Source organism: Parasteatoda tepidariorum, chromosome 1 (genome assembly GCF_043381705.1).
Source record: "Parasteatoda tepidariorum isolate YZ-2023 chromosome 1, CAS_Ptep_4.0, whole genome shotgun sequence".
In the NCBI taxonomy this organism is placed as follows: Eukaryota; Metazoa; Arthropoda; class Arachnida; order Araneae; family Theridiidae; genus Parasteatoda; species Parasteatoda tepidariorum.
Window position 1 is genome coordinate 38,585,536 of NC_092204.1, and position 16,639 is coordinate 38,602,174.

Below are 16,639 nucleotides of genomic sequence, written 5' to 3' on the forward strand. Positions count from 1 at the left end.
AGACTGAAAAGACAATGTTAGCAAACAAAGATTACTGTGAGACAACAAATTTTCATAGCTTCGGACATTTTTTGATTATTCATGTATTAAAACACAAGTTATCAATTTTCAGTATTTTATGTTAAGTTCGCAGTAACCTAAATATTGTTTAATTAGTAATTTACTGAAAAGGAAGAGAAAAAAAACATTTTTTAATTAAGTATTTTTTGCAATTCACTTATGCTTTTGAATTTAAGACAGTTGTGTGTTTTTGTTGTTTTAATAAACTTTGATTAAGTAAGCTAAAAATTAATTGTATTTTTTTACCCTTTAAAAATGTCAAAACTTTTACTTAATAATAGGACAACTTAGTATCAAAAAACTTCAATTTATTAAAAATTCTGTTTTTAAAATTTGCATTTAAATTTGTGTTATTTATTGTAAAATTATGTAATTACAGTAGAGAACCGATTATCCGGAACGATCGGGACTATCGCTATTCCGGATAACTGATTTTTCCGGTTTTCTGAATCGCTACAAAAAGCCGTTTTTTTTAGTGTTAAACCCAACTAAAAAAAGAAAATATTTGGAAATAATCTTAAAAATAAGAAAAAACGATGAGGTAATACACTAATGAATTTTTCTGAAATGATGGTAAGGTAAACATCTTTCAAAAAAAGAAAGAAAAGTCCTAAAATCTTATGAGGGAAAAATTTTTTTTTAAAAAAATTGCGGGAAAATTTATCGAATTTCGTTTCGGTTTTCTGATTTCCGGACAACGGGTTCTGTACTGTATTATGTTATTTTATTTCAATTTATAATATACTTTATCATATTTGTTCAGTTTTAGTTTCTGATTGTGGTATTTTCATTTATTTATGTTTTCCTTTTTATTTATTTTAGCCCTGCTCCTAAGAAAAGTAGCAGCAGTAAAAAATCTAGATCCAGAGAAATAAAGGAATATATTCCTGAGGATCATGAATTTGGATTGATGCCTCCACCTATTCATGTTGGAAAATATTTAAGAGAAAAACGTTCTGAATTCAAATTACCATATGACATATGGTTGCTTTACAAAAATAAACAAGTATGTTCCAGAGAGAAATTTTATCTATATGTTACTATTTTTTTTCTTTTGGTAAAAGCTGTTTAGCTTAAAATTGAGTTTATGCAATAAATAACAAATGTTATTTTTTAAAATTTCATAATGCTTTCAAGTTTTATTTATTTATTTTATATTTTTATTGGTGATGTTGTACTAGAGTTACACTAGTGTGTTGTTTGTAAAAGTTTGGGATTCATTGTTTAGTGGTAAACGTAATGCAAAAACTTTTTAATCAATATTACATTGCATGTTCTGGGGATGCCTACTACTACATACTTTCTGTGATATGTAATGATTTTCTGTGATTATGGAATTATAGAAAACTACTGATAACTATTTTAAAAAATCAATAATTCTTCGATTTATTTTTTTAAATAGCTTTTTTTTCTCTTTTGACAAAAAGAAAACTTTAAAAAAAAAAAAATATTTTGAGGCATTTTTTTTATTATTTGTATCCGTTCGTACCTAAAAAATTATTAAATTGCAATTTTATGTTCTTATTTGGATTTGTTAAATGCAAATAATTTTTACTTATTTTTGTAGCTTTAACAAATCGAATGCCACTATATAAGTTGAATTGGCTTAGGTTAGCCTTTGAATTTTACATAACTTTCTTTAAAAAATAATTTATTCCCTATGTTATGTTTCTAAAATCGTTTATTTACTTCAAACAATTGGTAATTTTAAATCTGCTCTTAAACTATACAGCCATTAACAAAAAGGATTAAAAATAACTTTATATAAAGTCTTTATATTTAATTTTTGACCTCCCAATAAGATTCATTACACTCTTTTTCCAGTTTAATTAATCTTATGTCAAGTGTAATCTGAGAGACAATATTTGAAACACACAAATACCTCTATTTCAGTAACATGTTTGTACAACATTGAACTAAAATGATTTTGAAGAATGTGTTTGTATGTGCGTTAATAATATTATTTTGTTTCAGATTTTTTATATTTTCACTGAATTTTTTCTAATGAGAATTGCTTTTTAATTAAGAGGATGTAGAACATAAATGTGCTGGGAGCTGTAGAATTATTTTTACACACAAACTGATTCATCAATGCAACTTAATTTATTATGTCTAGTAATTAATCATAATACAAAGTGATCCATAATATCAATCTATTCTATTGTAATGTTATTTCAAACTTATCGGATATTTTTTTTTCTTTCAAAAACTGATTTTTATTTTTCATTGTGATTGAACCACTATTATTTTTCATTATGAATATAGTGATGCTTACTTTAAATTTTTGTGTAAAAATAACTTGTGGAATATTAATTGTTTCAATTTGTGATTTAATATCACTATAGAAACCAAACATTTTTCTACCATTGTAGGAAAATGCCGAAAAATATTCCGCGTCTTTGGGAAATATTGCTACCACTTGCATTCCTGCTTGCTCTTATCTATTTATGATGATTATTATTATTTTTATACTTTTTGTTCAAGTTTTGATGGAAAGCTGTTATTTTATAGACTTAAATTACATTTTTACTGCATTCTTTGTTCTCATACATAAAATTCCTTATTTTGCAGTGCTTATAGTTTTAATTTCTCAAGTAGTTTTTATACCATTTTTTTATTTTATTTTCAGCTGGTCTATAATGATGAGTTAACAAATAACTATCGTAAAATTAGAACAAGTAAGTTAATTTTAGAATTTAATACTCTAAATTTTGTAAAATTATGTTGTAATCCCTACTGCAACTTACCAAAACATGCATTTTGATATATTTTTTGTTATCTATTGTTGTTTAAACTGAATTGTGAGTTGATATTAAAATATAGGATATGCGCAGCAATTAACAAATTCTGATTATGTAAAGATACCACATACTTAAACAGTATTTTCCCAGTTTCCTCCCTGTGAATCTCGACTTTTAATATTACTTTATTTTCTGGAAGGGAAAACAATGCATCGCTTTAAGAAAATTTATTCTAATCAACATTTTTAAAAATGATAAAGGGTAAAAAAAGCTAAAGACCTGTCAACTCTCAGATTTTGTGTCCAATCTCAGAACCTCTGGCCACCAAAGTATTCCCACAGACTTTTTTGTAAATGGTATATAAATCGAAGACCCGTGTACAGTTTGCATACAGCTCTCAAAACTTTCTTCCCTGTCAGAGATTTTGTAATTCAAATATTTTAGTTAATCGTTTTAATTCCCTTTGAGAATCTTTTTTTTTTTCGTTTTTAAATTTAAATGTCAGCTAAATGTTTTTTCTTTTCTTTCGGAAACATTGGGCAAAATAAAATAAAAAAGTATCAGAATTACTCTTAAAATATGCTGCGCCATCATACATTCAAAGAAACTTGAAGTAGACTCAAATCAATGCGCATACACCATAAAACACATTCTGAAAAATTTCTCTATCTTTTTTAATTTCATTTTCTCCCATTGCTCATTTTATAGATTTCTCTTACTAAGGAGGATAAAATTTCACATTCTCTTGACACCTGATTTCGACACAACTGTGTGTTTGAAATCACAGTTTTGGTTTAATTAGTTTAAGATGGATCTGGGCTCCGGCTCCTGTCTTAATTAAATACTCGTGCATATTAGAGCGGAATTAATAGAGAGAATTTACCAAGTATTAGTTTGTTTTCTATGGTGGATTTTTAAACTTTACAATTGTTAACAAAAAAAACAAAAAAAAATCTTAAGAAAAGTTTTTTCACGGAAATTTATTTTTCTTTCTGAAAATTTCAGTTTTACGGTTAGTCAAATTCTGAATACTTGAGCTTTTTATGTTTTTTAATCGTTACATTCTTGAAGATTTAAGCCTCGGTATGGTATATATTTAGTATCAATATTTTTTAATGAATTAGTTTATAATTTTGCGTTTTCTAATTGAAAATTTTTTTAAGAGTACTGAATATGCAAAAAAGTTGTCACTGAAATTATTTAAATTATTTTTTTAATTTTTTATATTTAATTTGTCTTGAAATGCTTATTTATTCTTACATTTGTACGAACAGATGTGTATGTTGATATTAAACCTGTTGATTCGAAAAATGATGATCAATCTTGTAACTGTATGCCACCTAAAGATCATCGAAAAAGAGGCTGTGGAACTGATTGTTTGAATAGGTAATTAGTTACATTTTTAAGGTTTTACTATTCTGTATTTTAGTAATTGCTTGAATGATTTAAACAGTTCTGGAGTTTTCTAGGAATGCACCAAATAATAATTTTGACTGGATATTAGTCATTTTGTAAACTATGAGTTTTTGTGTGAAAGATATTATGATATGTTGGTATATTTTAAGGATAATGTTAATAAAATCGCTAAATTTAAAGTGTGATCTTAAACCTGGTGATGATATATTCTTTGAATTCAAAACTATTATCAAATAAATCACTCAATTACTTATATTGTATTCATACCTCTTTTATCTGACTTTATTTTTACCTTTTATCTGATTTTATAAACTTGTCTATAAAAATCTATAAAAATTGTACAATGAAATTGCTTTATGCACTTTGACTTTAGCTTTTAATCTGTTATACAGTATTGTTTGGCGCAGCATGTCCTTATTTGGACTTAGTGCCATTAGACCCTACATTCAATCATTCAATTTCGTTATATAAATTTTAAATATTGTTTTAAATATTTAATGTAAAATGTATTTAATGAGTTACGTTAATTCTTAACATCTTTCTATTTAGTTCTCAAATTATGATCTGTAGGATATTTTAAGAAGAAAAAAATTTATTTTGGTGACATTTAGCATTTGAAAATAAAAAATTTAAAAAGACTTAGAAGCTTTTTTAATTTGTTAAGAAAATTATTTTCGAAAAGTAAATATTGCTATAATTATGTAGAAAGCTCAAAGTAGTAAAAATATACTTGTTTTGTAATTTAAAAGAAATAAATGTGTCAATATTATAATTATTTTTTGTTGGATAATACTTTATCAATGTCCATAATACTGAATAAATCAGTTTTTAAAATAGTAATATAACATTTATTTCATAGATTTATAGAAAATATAACATTGCTAAATTTGTGTTCCTATCCTTTTAATTCTTTCTGAATGAACTCTATTTTATAACTGTTAAAGTTAATTCGGCTTATCTGAATATTTGAAGATCAGAAAAGTTCGTAATTGATTAAACTGAATATTCATTGTGGGTGGCTGAATAGATCAGCTGAATATTCAGTGTATTCTTAACTTTTTTAGTACAATTTGTAATTATAACTGCATTTTTTTTTAAATTTTAGAATGATGTACGTGGAGTGCACTCCAAATATGTGTCCTTGCAGAGATCAATGTTCTAATCAACGAATATTTAAACATGAATGGAGTCCAGGTTTGGAACGCTTTATGACAAAAAATAGAGGTTGGGGCATACGCACTACAGAGTATATTCGTTCAGGTATGTTTATTTACCAATGCTTTTAAGTTTAATTTTTTCAGAAGAGGAGACTATGATACAAGTTTTTATCCTAATTAAATTTTCAGTCAAATTTAATGCTTTCACATCAGAAATTAGCGTTTGGTAAACCAATTAATTCTGATTAGTCTATGAACTATGGATTTCTCATTAATCTACTATAGATTCGGAGTAGTCCTTGAATTGCTAAAATAATAATAAAACACAAGCTTGATTTTTTTCATCAATTTGAATTTTGGTCATATCACAGATGTGTATAATTATGTTTGTTTTAAAGTTTTCGTACTTATTGGTTTGAACAGTTATTTTTTTATAAAATAACTGTAAACCAAATAGTTATTAAAAGCCCCAGAAGTTAAATTAAACTTTAAAGCTAAAATCAATACCATAGCTATTAAATTTGTAGAAAGTATTAACTATTCTATGCATTATGACTATTGATTTATTAAATGTTTTTTAATTTTACTTAGCAATTAACTAAATTGCGGTAAAATTTGCTTTTTCCCTTAAATTATTTGCTAATGATAACACTTTTTATTATTTTAAAGAAACTATAATTTGCAATTGACTTTCAAATTTCAGGAGAATTCATTTTAGAATACGTAGGAGAGGTTGTCAGTGACACTGAATTTCGTCATCGAATGGCTGAACGTTACAGAAATGATCAGCATCACTATTGCTTAAGTTTGGACTCGGGGACAGTAATTGATGGTTACCGATTAGCTGGAGAAGGACGATTTGTAAATCATTCTTGTGAACCTAATTGTGAAATGCAAAAATGGTATGTATAATTATTTTAGATAAGAAATGCTGTTTAAAATGTAAGTCATATTTAAAAAAAAGAATTGTTAAATGTGATATTAACTGAAAATAAAACTCTTATTTGTTTTTTTTTAAAACTATTCTTAATTTGATTGTAAAACTGTGAATCTATTTTCTGAGGTGAAATTAAATGAATCAGCACTATTCATTATTAAATGAATTAGTGCTGAGATACATTTTTATGTCATTGTAAGTTGTAGGAAAAGTATTAGATGTAGTAAAAATATCAGTTGTAGTATGTCAGCTGTCATTTTATTGTTTGTCTCAATCTAATAATTTACTTGAAAATTGAGAGTAAGTGTCCTACTATACTAACAAAAAAGTAATATTTCTAAAATAGAATTCATATCACTAAATGTCATAAAAAATGTATGTATTTTCTTTAGTACAAATGAAAAAACTTGAACATTTTATAGTAAGTCTTTGAACAATTTAAGTTACTTCCAAGTGAGTTATATTGTAGTTTATAAAAAAATAATATTTTATATTATAATAGATGTATATATTAGTATAGAACTCGCTGTAAGAAAAAATTTTGAAATAAAAAGAAAGCTAATTGTTAGAAAAAGCAGGAAAAGAAAGTTGAATTTTTAGAAAAAGCTTGACTTATTTTAGTTGGTTTATATCTAGTATCTTTTACTTGTCTTCTTTTTTTTTCAATGATAATATGGAAGATATTAATAGATGTATATATTAGTATAGAACTCGGTAGAAAAAAAATTTAAATGGAAAGAAAGCTACCCCAAATATTTTAGAACTCACTGCACAGGTTTCAAACAGCATATCTATTGTGCTGAAAAGTTTAGAATTTTAATTTCATTAACTCTTTGGTTTGATAGTTTCTTAAATATGTGAATTTTAAGCAAAAAAGTAGAAGCTTGATAGCAAAAAAGAATTAAATAGTAGAAGTATAATAGTTTTTCTAAAAGCTGTTTTATTTATTGTGTATATTTTTTCCCATTATACGTGCCTCATTTATTCATTTGTTCATATTCTGCATTATTTGTCTTTTGAAAATTATTTGTAAAATCTTTTTCTATGACACATATATAATTTTTAAGTTTTAAATAAAGAAGGTTATAAGATTTCAATATTTAGTAAAGTAATATCAATTACTTTAGTTCATTTTTTTCTTTAATTATACTTTCTGGAATATATGCTGATTTTCGATTTTATGTTTTCTATTTGTTATTTATTTTAAACATAGTAGTTCTTTGTAATGAATGCAATATATGACATCAATTTTAATTCTTAAATAAAAAAATGCACTTTGTTGTTAAATGAATGCATTTAATCAATAAGTATAAGTGTACTATATTTTTTATTAAAGTGAAAACTTAACACTATAAAATGTTAAAAATATATTCAGAATGTTTTAGATTTCTGTTTTATATTTTTATTGTCATGAAAAAAAAAATTTTTGCAGAAAATTTTCTTAATGCTAATTGAATCACAGGCTTTGCTTTTTGTTTATAAAAGTATTTTTTATATCAAAACATGTTAAATTAATGTAAATACATATTGTTGTTGTCATGAAAAATATCCTTTAATTTTATAATTTCATTTTCAGGTTTGTCAATGGTCATTATAGGGTTGGACTTTTTTCATTACGAGACATTGTGCCATACACTGAGCTTTGTTATGATTATAATTTTGATAATTATAATTTGGAAACTCAGGTAAGACACATAGTAATTTACCACTCCCATTGTATTATACTTTAAAAACTTTTTTTTTATTCACTAATAAGTTTATTAAAATTCTTATTAAAGTATATTTTCTGTTCTACTATAGCAAATATGCAGGTGTGGAAGTTTAAAATGCAGAGGTTTTATTGGTGGTCGTTCTCAAAAATTAAATGGCCAGAATAAGGAAAGAGTTAGACCTGCAAAAACTTCAAAAGCTATTGTGGACTCTAAAAAAGGTCCTGGCCGACCTAAGAAAAGAAAAGATGAGAGACCAGTTGAAATCCAAAAGGAGGTAAATTTAGTTTTTTTCTCATGAACTACTGATAGATATTTTCTTCTCTGTTTGCAACTGTTTTTTTTTTTATATATATATATATCCTCCGATTTTCTTGTTATTACCAAGAAATGGTTAATTAGTCCATGTTTATTTTATCCTTGCAGGTGTAATTTTCTATTTTATTTTAATCTGTTCTATTGTATTCTAATGCTTTTTTTATGCCAGTTTATTTTAACCAGAGTTTGCCAAAACCTGTTTTTTTCCAGGGGTGTTTTCATGACAATACCTAATTTCTGCCATAGATATGTTAGGTTTTTCAAATATTTTCTGCATGGCTACTTATTCATGCATGCATACTTATATATACTGCATATAAGAATAAGATATAGTATATATTGAAAAAATAATGCTTGATTGTAACCAAAAGGATTATTTAAAAAAAAAAAAGGGTTAACTATTTCAGTCATTTTTTTGCCTTCTAAATGTATAATGAATTGTATTGTGATAAAGCTACTAAAATGATTCTTTTAAAATTTAAAGCATTTACAAATCGTACACCGCGATTCGTATTCACGTGATTTTAAAATCTAATATTGCTATTTATATTTCACCCTATTTTAAAAATCCAACATTGCCATTCTCATAAAAACTAAGTTTTTTCTTAAAATAATTACTATAAAATTGTGATATTCATCATTGGTAGAAAATTTAATTTTAAATATTATTTTGAAAAAAATTATGTTAAGTATGAAACATATATGGTATATAAATGGTTTTTGCACATAAAATTTTCCGGGTTTTTCACTTTGTGTCACAATCACCCCTGTTTATTGTATTATTTGCTTTTGAAATGAATTTATAATAAAAAGGCTCGCGTAGGTCAGGTAGAACTGGGAAAATCTTAAATTATCAGGGAATTTTATTTTAACTTTAAAAAACAGGGAAGAGTCTGAGAAAATTGCAAATTTTTTGCAAAAACCATGAAAATTCCTATATCCTACCTTGTAAAAAACCAGTCTCAGAATCGTCAGTAACACCAATCAGTTATTGAGATCAAAGTTAAATAATTTCATCCATTACAAACATTTGTCACAAAATTTCACATTTTAGTGATGCTTTCATCCCTCTGACATTTGACATTACGAATAAATAATCTAACATTTGACATTACAAATAAAAAAAATCAAACTTTTCTGATGAAAAATATTATTTTGCAATAAAATATTATTAGATTGTGTCTCACTGTAGCAAAGAGTGATTGTTTTGAAAATATTATTTTGAATTTTATTTTCAGTGCCCTCTGTTGAATGATTTTGTTATTGTATTGATTTTGTTGTTAATTTTGTGATGAATTACAGCTTTTATTTAAATAATGAAACTTGTTTTCTAGAAGCATTTTTAATTAAAAGATAGCATTAACCACTTTGTTAATTTATATATAAATATAAGTTAATAATTTTTAATGTGTTAAAAATCATTTTGTTAATAACACCTAAAGCAAATTCTTTTCTGGTGCGCTTTTTTCAGCTAATTTAAAAAGAAATTAAAGTTAATCTTGATATATGTGAAAATTAAATGTGCACAAGATTTGAAAATGTATGTTTAAATGTTTTTTTCCCTCTTTCATTTCACAGCATATTAAAAATGAATACCTACCCTATAACCGTCAGTCTTTTACAATACAAATAAAACCCATGTCTCATCAGCAAAGATGCTATGTGCAGAAACATCATTGCTTTTTGCTGAGGAATTATGAAAAAGTGAAAAAAGCAAAAGATGAAGCTCGTATAATTGCAGAGAAAGAAGCAGAAAGGGAGAATGCTGTCAATAAACAAGGTTGATTTTTCATTATTGATTTTAAGATATCTTATACATAAGAGTGCACAACCTATTTTTTTTTCTTTGAAGAACCTCAGGAAAATATAATTTTCAAGGGCATGCAGTTTTTTTTCCAATTAACAATAACTTAAACAATTCTTATTTTAATCAGAACAATATTAATTGAGTTATCTTAATTAATAAAAAAAAAAGTAATTTATGAAGTATATGTATAATATTATCCACATGTTTTTACTAAACACTCATAATAAAATAAATATAGAGTTTGTCTCCAATGAAAGTAAATGGACGCAAGTTTTTAACTTTTCCCTGTAAGAAAAAATAATAATTTTATTATTTTTCATTGAATATTTACTACTTACATCTTTGATTTTTAAATAAATATTTGAACTACATATGTTTCAAACGTGCTTTTGTTTTAAAAGAAAATTTCTCTTTAAAATCTAAAAAAGTTAAAGTATATTAATCTTTTTACACTTCTTTTTTACAAACTTCATTGTTATAATTTCTGTTTTTATTTTTTATTAATTGAAAATTATCTGAAGAACAGCTATACATTTTTCTTATGCAAATTATGTTAGTTTTTCATAATTTTCTGAATTGTAAAGGATACATGTGACTGTTAGAAGGATGCAGATTTTACAACCCTACTTTTTTATGCAATTAGCTCATTTTGCTTTTAAACCTCCCCCTTTCTTATATTTAAAACAAATATTTTACAGCATTTTAATTTTTTTGTTAATTTTTTTAGATGCCTTCTTGACACAATTCACAGCATTGAATACATCTAGATCTATTAAAACAAGGTATGACATGAATAATTATTTTTGTAATTTTACTTTTTCAAATACACTTAAAGTTATTAAGTATTAATTTTCTGTTTTCCTTTTGCAGAAGGCTTGCTACTGTCGAGGAAAATCCTGAACTTACTCAAACTGCCAAACTAGCCCAAGTTTTTAAAGATATATTTACTGCTGTAACATCTTGCAAAGGTAATAGTGATACCTTCTGAAAATATTATTTATCTATATAAAATTTCGAAATTCTAGTTTAAAATAATACTATCGTTCTAATTTTTTATATTGTTATTGCCTAATAATAAGCCTAATTTTAATAATAAATTTATAGAATTAAAAGTTTTTTTTTTAAGAATGTGTTATTTTTTTGTTTTGTTTTGCTTCTAAATGTTTTATTTTTTTTGTTGAAAGTATTGTCTAATTTTTTATTGTTTTATTTTAGGGGAAGATGGTGTAGCTTTAGCTAATCCCTTTTTCCAGTTACCATCAAAGAAAAAGTAATGAGTTTATTAACTAAAACTTTTGTATTCTAATAATTTAATTTTTATAAAATCAAGCCTGAAATGTTGAGTTTTGTTTTCAGAAAAGTTTTTTTTAGGAGTAATTAAAGTTTTAACTACCCTAAATCTATCAGATAAATTAGGTTAGACTTTAAAAGGCAAGTTTAGGTAATGTAAGTTTGTGTGTAAGTAAGGTAATGTAAGTCAAGAAAATGTAAGTTTTACGATGTGTTTTCTAAAACTAATTTTTTAACCTGATTTTTTTTTAAATTTTCACTGGTTTTCAAAATAGAAGAGAGTGGCTAAGTTAGATTTCTTCTCCATTGTTAATATTTTAGACATTCTATTTCATTTCAATTGTTAGATTAATATTAGGTTGAATTATTACTGACTTCAAAGAATACTTTTTTCCCCCCTTCAAATGATTCTTTACAAGATATTTCTAAAATTTTAAGTATGATATTTCCTGAGTTACCTTTTCCTTCATTATTATTAATCTTGATATTGTCAAGTTATGTTCTATTGCTATTGAGAATAAAGTAAGTTATTCGTAACTGCAATTGTAAAGGTAATTTTATATTTATTTATTTTTAAGAAAATAGAGTTAAACCTCACTATCTCAAACTGCAGAAAAAAACAAGAAATTTAAAATGTCAAAAATTTTTGTTAAAAATCACATGTTATCAAGATTGGAATAAAGAAGAGAAAAAACATTTCTTGCATACCTTTTTTTATTGAAATAACACAATATGCAAGAACATTTTATATATAAACAAAATTGTTCCATTGTTGTTTGCATAAAAGAAAAATGTGATTTATCAATTCACTTTCTGAGTGGATAACAGCTTTAAATGTATTCTAAAACATATGTGACTGACTTCCTAAACAACAAGAATTTCACCAATGTTAAGTTTTCTTCATTTACTTGGACTATAATTGAACTTTTTTAGGATAATTGCTTTATTTGTTTAGAATTAACAATCTGCAGCAATTGCTTAGAGTTATTAGCAATCCCAAATTCTTTTGCATTTCAGTTGTAAGCGTATTCAATTTTTATTTAATATGCATTCTGAACAAATGACTCACGAAAAGATTTTACCATCTGAAAATGTTTCAGAATAATTTTTAACATATTTCAGACCTGGCATTAGATAATTTGAATATAAACTGATGATAGAAAAGGTGAATTTGAAGAAGGTTTCACCATTTCAAATTGTTCTTTTGGAATGATTTCTAATTTTTTCAGGAGAGACATTAGATAATTTGTATACAAGACTGAAGAGGTATGCAATGACATGTTTATTTAACTGCTCTTTGATGGGGAATTCTATTTTCGTCTTTTTTTTAACATTGGGTGAACACTTTTTAAAAAACATTGAGTTAATAATTTCAAAGCTATTCGCCTTGTTGTTCATGCCTTCATTAACTGTTTTGCTGAATATACACCACTTCCGTATTGAGATTTGAAAAAGAAGGGGGGGGGAATAAGCAATCAAAGCTTATTACACCTGTCGGAGAAATTTTTTTTTAACTACCTGTTCAGGGGTTTTTAGGGAAGCTTAGCAATAAATTTTATTACATCTAAATCTAAGTTTTCAAATGACTGAAGCCCTTAGTAAAAACCTATGTTATTGAAAAAATTTCATAATTTGAAAGTTCAGGTGTCAGTATTGTATTCAAGTATTAGTATACATTTAAAAAGATTATTTGAGTTCTAATTTTATTCGAATTAATAATAAAATAAAACTGATTGAATGTTCAAAAACTATTTAAACATTGTGTGTATCTTGTTATAATATCTTGAAAAAACTCTTGTCTTCTTCATTTTAGTATTTAAAGATGTGCATTTTTATTTCTGCATATATATATGTAATTATTTTTTGCATTTTAGAAATTCTGCTTATTACAACAAAATAAAATTCCCAATCGATTTTGCTATGATCGAGAAGAATATTCTAACCGGCCATTATACAAATGTTGAAACATTTGAAGATGACTTTTTGAGATTGTTTGAAAATGCTGAAGTAAGAAATTCTGTTATTCTATTTTTCATGTTACACTGATGTTATTCGTTATATTGTTTCATTCAAGTTAAGAGTTCTTGTTTATAGATTATTATGTTTCTAATTTAAATGTAATTAATATAATTTTAAAATCACTCTCCACTAATTCATTTATCATTTACTAATGTATAATTACATTTTTCTTTCACAACTATTCTATACAAAATCAAATTAGTTTATCCCAGAGCATTTATTTAAATAATCCTAAAATGCTCCACACTTTGCTCGTACTCTGTAACAAAATTGAAAGAATTAACGGTAAGTTCTCTATATTTTAAAAGCATAAGTTAATAAAAAAATTTAATTTAGNTACTATCGTGGAAATTCAGCTTTTTTGCGTTTTGGCTAATCTCATCCCTGAATATAATTAATAATTATAGTAAGGAATTAATTATAATCTTAAAAAAAATTATTTTGTGTGGGTGAGTGATACTTAGCAAAATTTGCAACATTTGATTGATTCATTTATAATTTACACTGAAAAATTTATTTTAATTTTATTCTTGATCATATTGTTTACATGTTTTACAGTCAATGTGTACCCATATCTTCACACATAGATTCTTTTTAAAAAAATTTGTTCATTAAAATAAGTTCATTAATTACTGATTTTTAGGAGTTTTATGGTAGAACTTCTGATTTTGGGCACAAGATTTCTTTGTTGCGTAAAGCTTATGAAGCAGCTAAAACGGATGCAATGATAATGTTTGAAGATATCCTCGGCGAAGCTATGTCATCAGTTTTTACGTCATCCAAACCTGATGGTACATACCCTTTTTCATTAATACTTAATTTTAATGTAACTGAGAAGATATCATTTGATTATTATTAACAGTTATTTAATATTGGTCTAATTATTAAATGACAGTTATTAGCCTTTATATATAATATTGTTATTTAACAATGGGCTCTAAGATCATTATTACTTTGAATTTATATCAGTAAAACAATACTTTGGTTTTTGAAACTTTGGTTTACATTTATGAAATTTTAAGAATTAATTTTAGAGTAAAAGAAGGAAATTAGAAGAGCATTTAATTTCTGTTGCTTATAACTGCATGTTAAACTTAAAATAAATAACATGATTTTATGATGGTACCTAGTTATTTTTTGGCTTGTTTGTGCCGTTCTTTTGTTCTTATTCTTATGTGTTATTCATTATTTATTGTGCAGTTGAATGTCATTACCTTAACTAAGTAATGTTTTATTTGTACTTTAAATTTGCTATGACGCAGCCACATTTCATTATGAGCTAATAATTTTCACTCTATTAAACTAATTAAAAGAAAATTTTATTTTGAAAAAATAAAAAATTTCCTAATGGAGTTATTTTTTAACATGTACGTTTAATAATGTATTAGCATTACTTCAGTGGGGTGACTACTGTTCCAAAGATAAACATTTTTCCACAAAATTGTTCCAAGCACATTCAAATTCATGTATGCTATGTTTCAAAATAAGTTTTTTTTTTATGAAAAACTTTACCATTTCGGCAAAACAGTCATCCCACACAAAAATGTATTAGATTTGTTCCTAAACAATTATATTCATTGTAATCATAAAATAGTGAAATTGGTAATTCTCATTACATTTTTATATCTAGTTATTTAAAAAAAAAATTTCATTTTTGGGCACTATTTTAACTGAAGTATAATTTTTTTTTTTACTACTCTGAAACAAATGAAATTGCTACACTAAATTGCACCAAAGCCAATGAAATTTGTAGCTTAAATCAATGTTATTTATATTTGTGATTCTATCTTATTTAATTTTAAATAATCTTTCCCTATTTGCTTTTTTTTTTTTTTTTTTTTTTTTTTTTTTTTTTTTTTTTTTTTTTTTTTTATTTTTTTNTTTTTTTTTTTTTTTTTTTTTAGTATTTATGTCTGTTTATATTCTTGCTTCTTATGCTCTAAACACTGAACTTCTTATAGAGCCATGTAGGATTTTTTATGAACTGCTTTAGCTTTAATTTTGAATGATAATTTTTATTTTATCAGAAAGGAAGCTGATGTGCTTATTGTTTTAACTTAGTGTGTTACCGATATGAAAATTTAAAGTATTATGTTTAATTCTTTTTCCTAACATTCATCAAAGCTGTTCTAGAGTTTGTTTTAGGTTCATTTTTCTAAAAAAAAAAAAAAATTTGAACTATTACAATGCATTTAGTTCAATATGTGTATTTGTTGCTCTTAAAGCTTAGAATTAGATACACGCATTTTAGCAGTGCACATAATTCAAATATCAAATAATTTGGCAGATTCTGCTTTTATTACTTAGAATTTTTTGGTGTGAGAAATTTTATATTATATCTATTAGTTATAAAATCAGCCTAAAAGTTGATTTATCATTGTTCAGTTGTTCAAAAATTGCTCATAAAATGATTAATAGCAGAAGAATTATTACTTTCTTATATTCAAGTGCTACATATTACATTCATTTTGACATAACTGCAAAGCTTCTTTTATAATAATAATATTTATCCTTGTGTAATATTTTGTAGATGCTAAAACTGATGAAGATGATGAAGTTATACGCTGTATTTGTAACATCTATAAAGATGAAGGACTTATGATTCAATGTGAAAAATGTTTGGTAAGTTTATAGAATATGCATTATAAACTAACTATTCATAAAATTAGCTCTTTGTTTATCTAAGCAGAACTATTTAAAGTAAATTTTCTTTTTATTTGTATTTAATAAAAACTTCTTGCAAGTTTTGAACATGAGAGGTTTGTCTCATATATTTATTAGAAACTTTTTTCTAAATTTTTAGCGTAAATTTAAGTTAACATTAGTTGACATTTTATAACTTATAATACTCGTCATCTGTTTACAATATTACTCTTTACTAAAATGATTAACTACCCTGTTTATCAATAATCAGGGCGGCCACTCACCTGCAAAACAAAGAATACCTGCAATTATCAGGAAATTTTTTTTATTCTAGGGAAAATCAGGGAAATTCTGATAAAACTTGGAAAAACCAGGGAATTTTAAAGCAAAACTAGAAATTTTTCTTCTTCAATTTTCTGAATTCCGTTATTATTTTATCATCTGTTATTCACACTTTCTTTAGGTGCAAATGTATTGCCAAACAAATTCAGATAAAACTTGGAAAAACCAGGGAATTTTAAAGCAAAACTAGAAATTTTTCT

The 16,639-nt window shown here is 25.2% G+C and overlaps 1 protein-coding gene across 4 annotated transcripts in view; it reads left to right on the plus strand.

Moving 5' to 3' along the window:
* Window positions 1–16,639, plus strand: part of LOC107447015 (histone-lysine N-methyltransferase ash1) — a 47,019-nt gene that overhangs the window by 13,926 nt on the left and 16,454 nt on the right. For all 4 annotated transcript variants that reach the window (XM_016061818.3, XM_016061819.3, XM_016061821.3 and 1 more), the window contains exons 5-18: window positions 883–1,066; window positions 2,690–2,738; window positions 4,076–4,187; window positions 5,323–5,477; window positions 6,078–6,276; window positions 7,888–7,996; window positions 8,112–8,297; window positions 9,917–10,118; window positions 10,873–10,927; window positions 11,016–11,113; window positions 11,361–11,415; window positions 13,310–13,442; window positions 14,098–14,245; window positions 15,985–16,076. In XM_016061818.3, coding sequence (XP_015917304.2) covers window positions 883–1,066; window positions 2,690–2,738; window positions 4,076–4,187; window positions 5,323–5,477; window positions 6,078–6,276; window positions 7,888–7,996; window positions 8,112–8,297; window positions 9,917–10,118; window positions 10,873–10,927; window positions 11,016–11,113; window positions 11,361–11,415; window positions 13,310–13,442; window positions 14,098–14,245; window positions 15,985–16,076 — 1,777 coding nt within the window. The remainder of the gene's footprint in view (window positions 1–882; window positions 1,067–2,689; window positions 2,739–4,075; window positions 4,188–5,322; window positions 5,478–6,077; window positions 6,277–7,887; window positions 7,997–8,111; window positions 8,298–9,916; window positions 10,119–10,872; window positions 10,928–11,015; window positions 11,114–11,360; window positions 11,416–13,309; window positions 13,443–14,097; window positions 14,246–15,984; window positions 16,077–16,639) is intronic.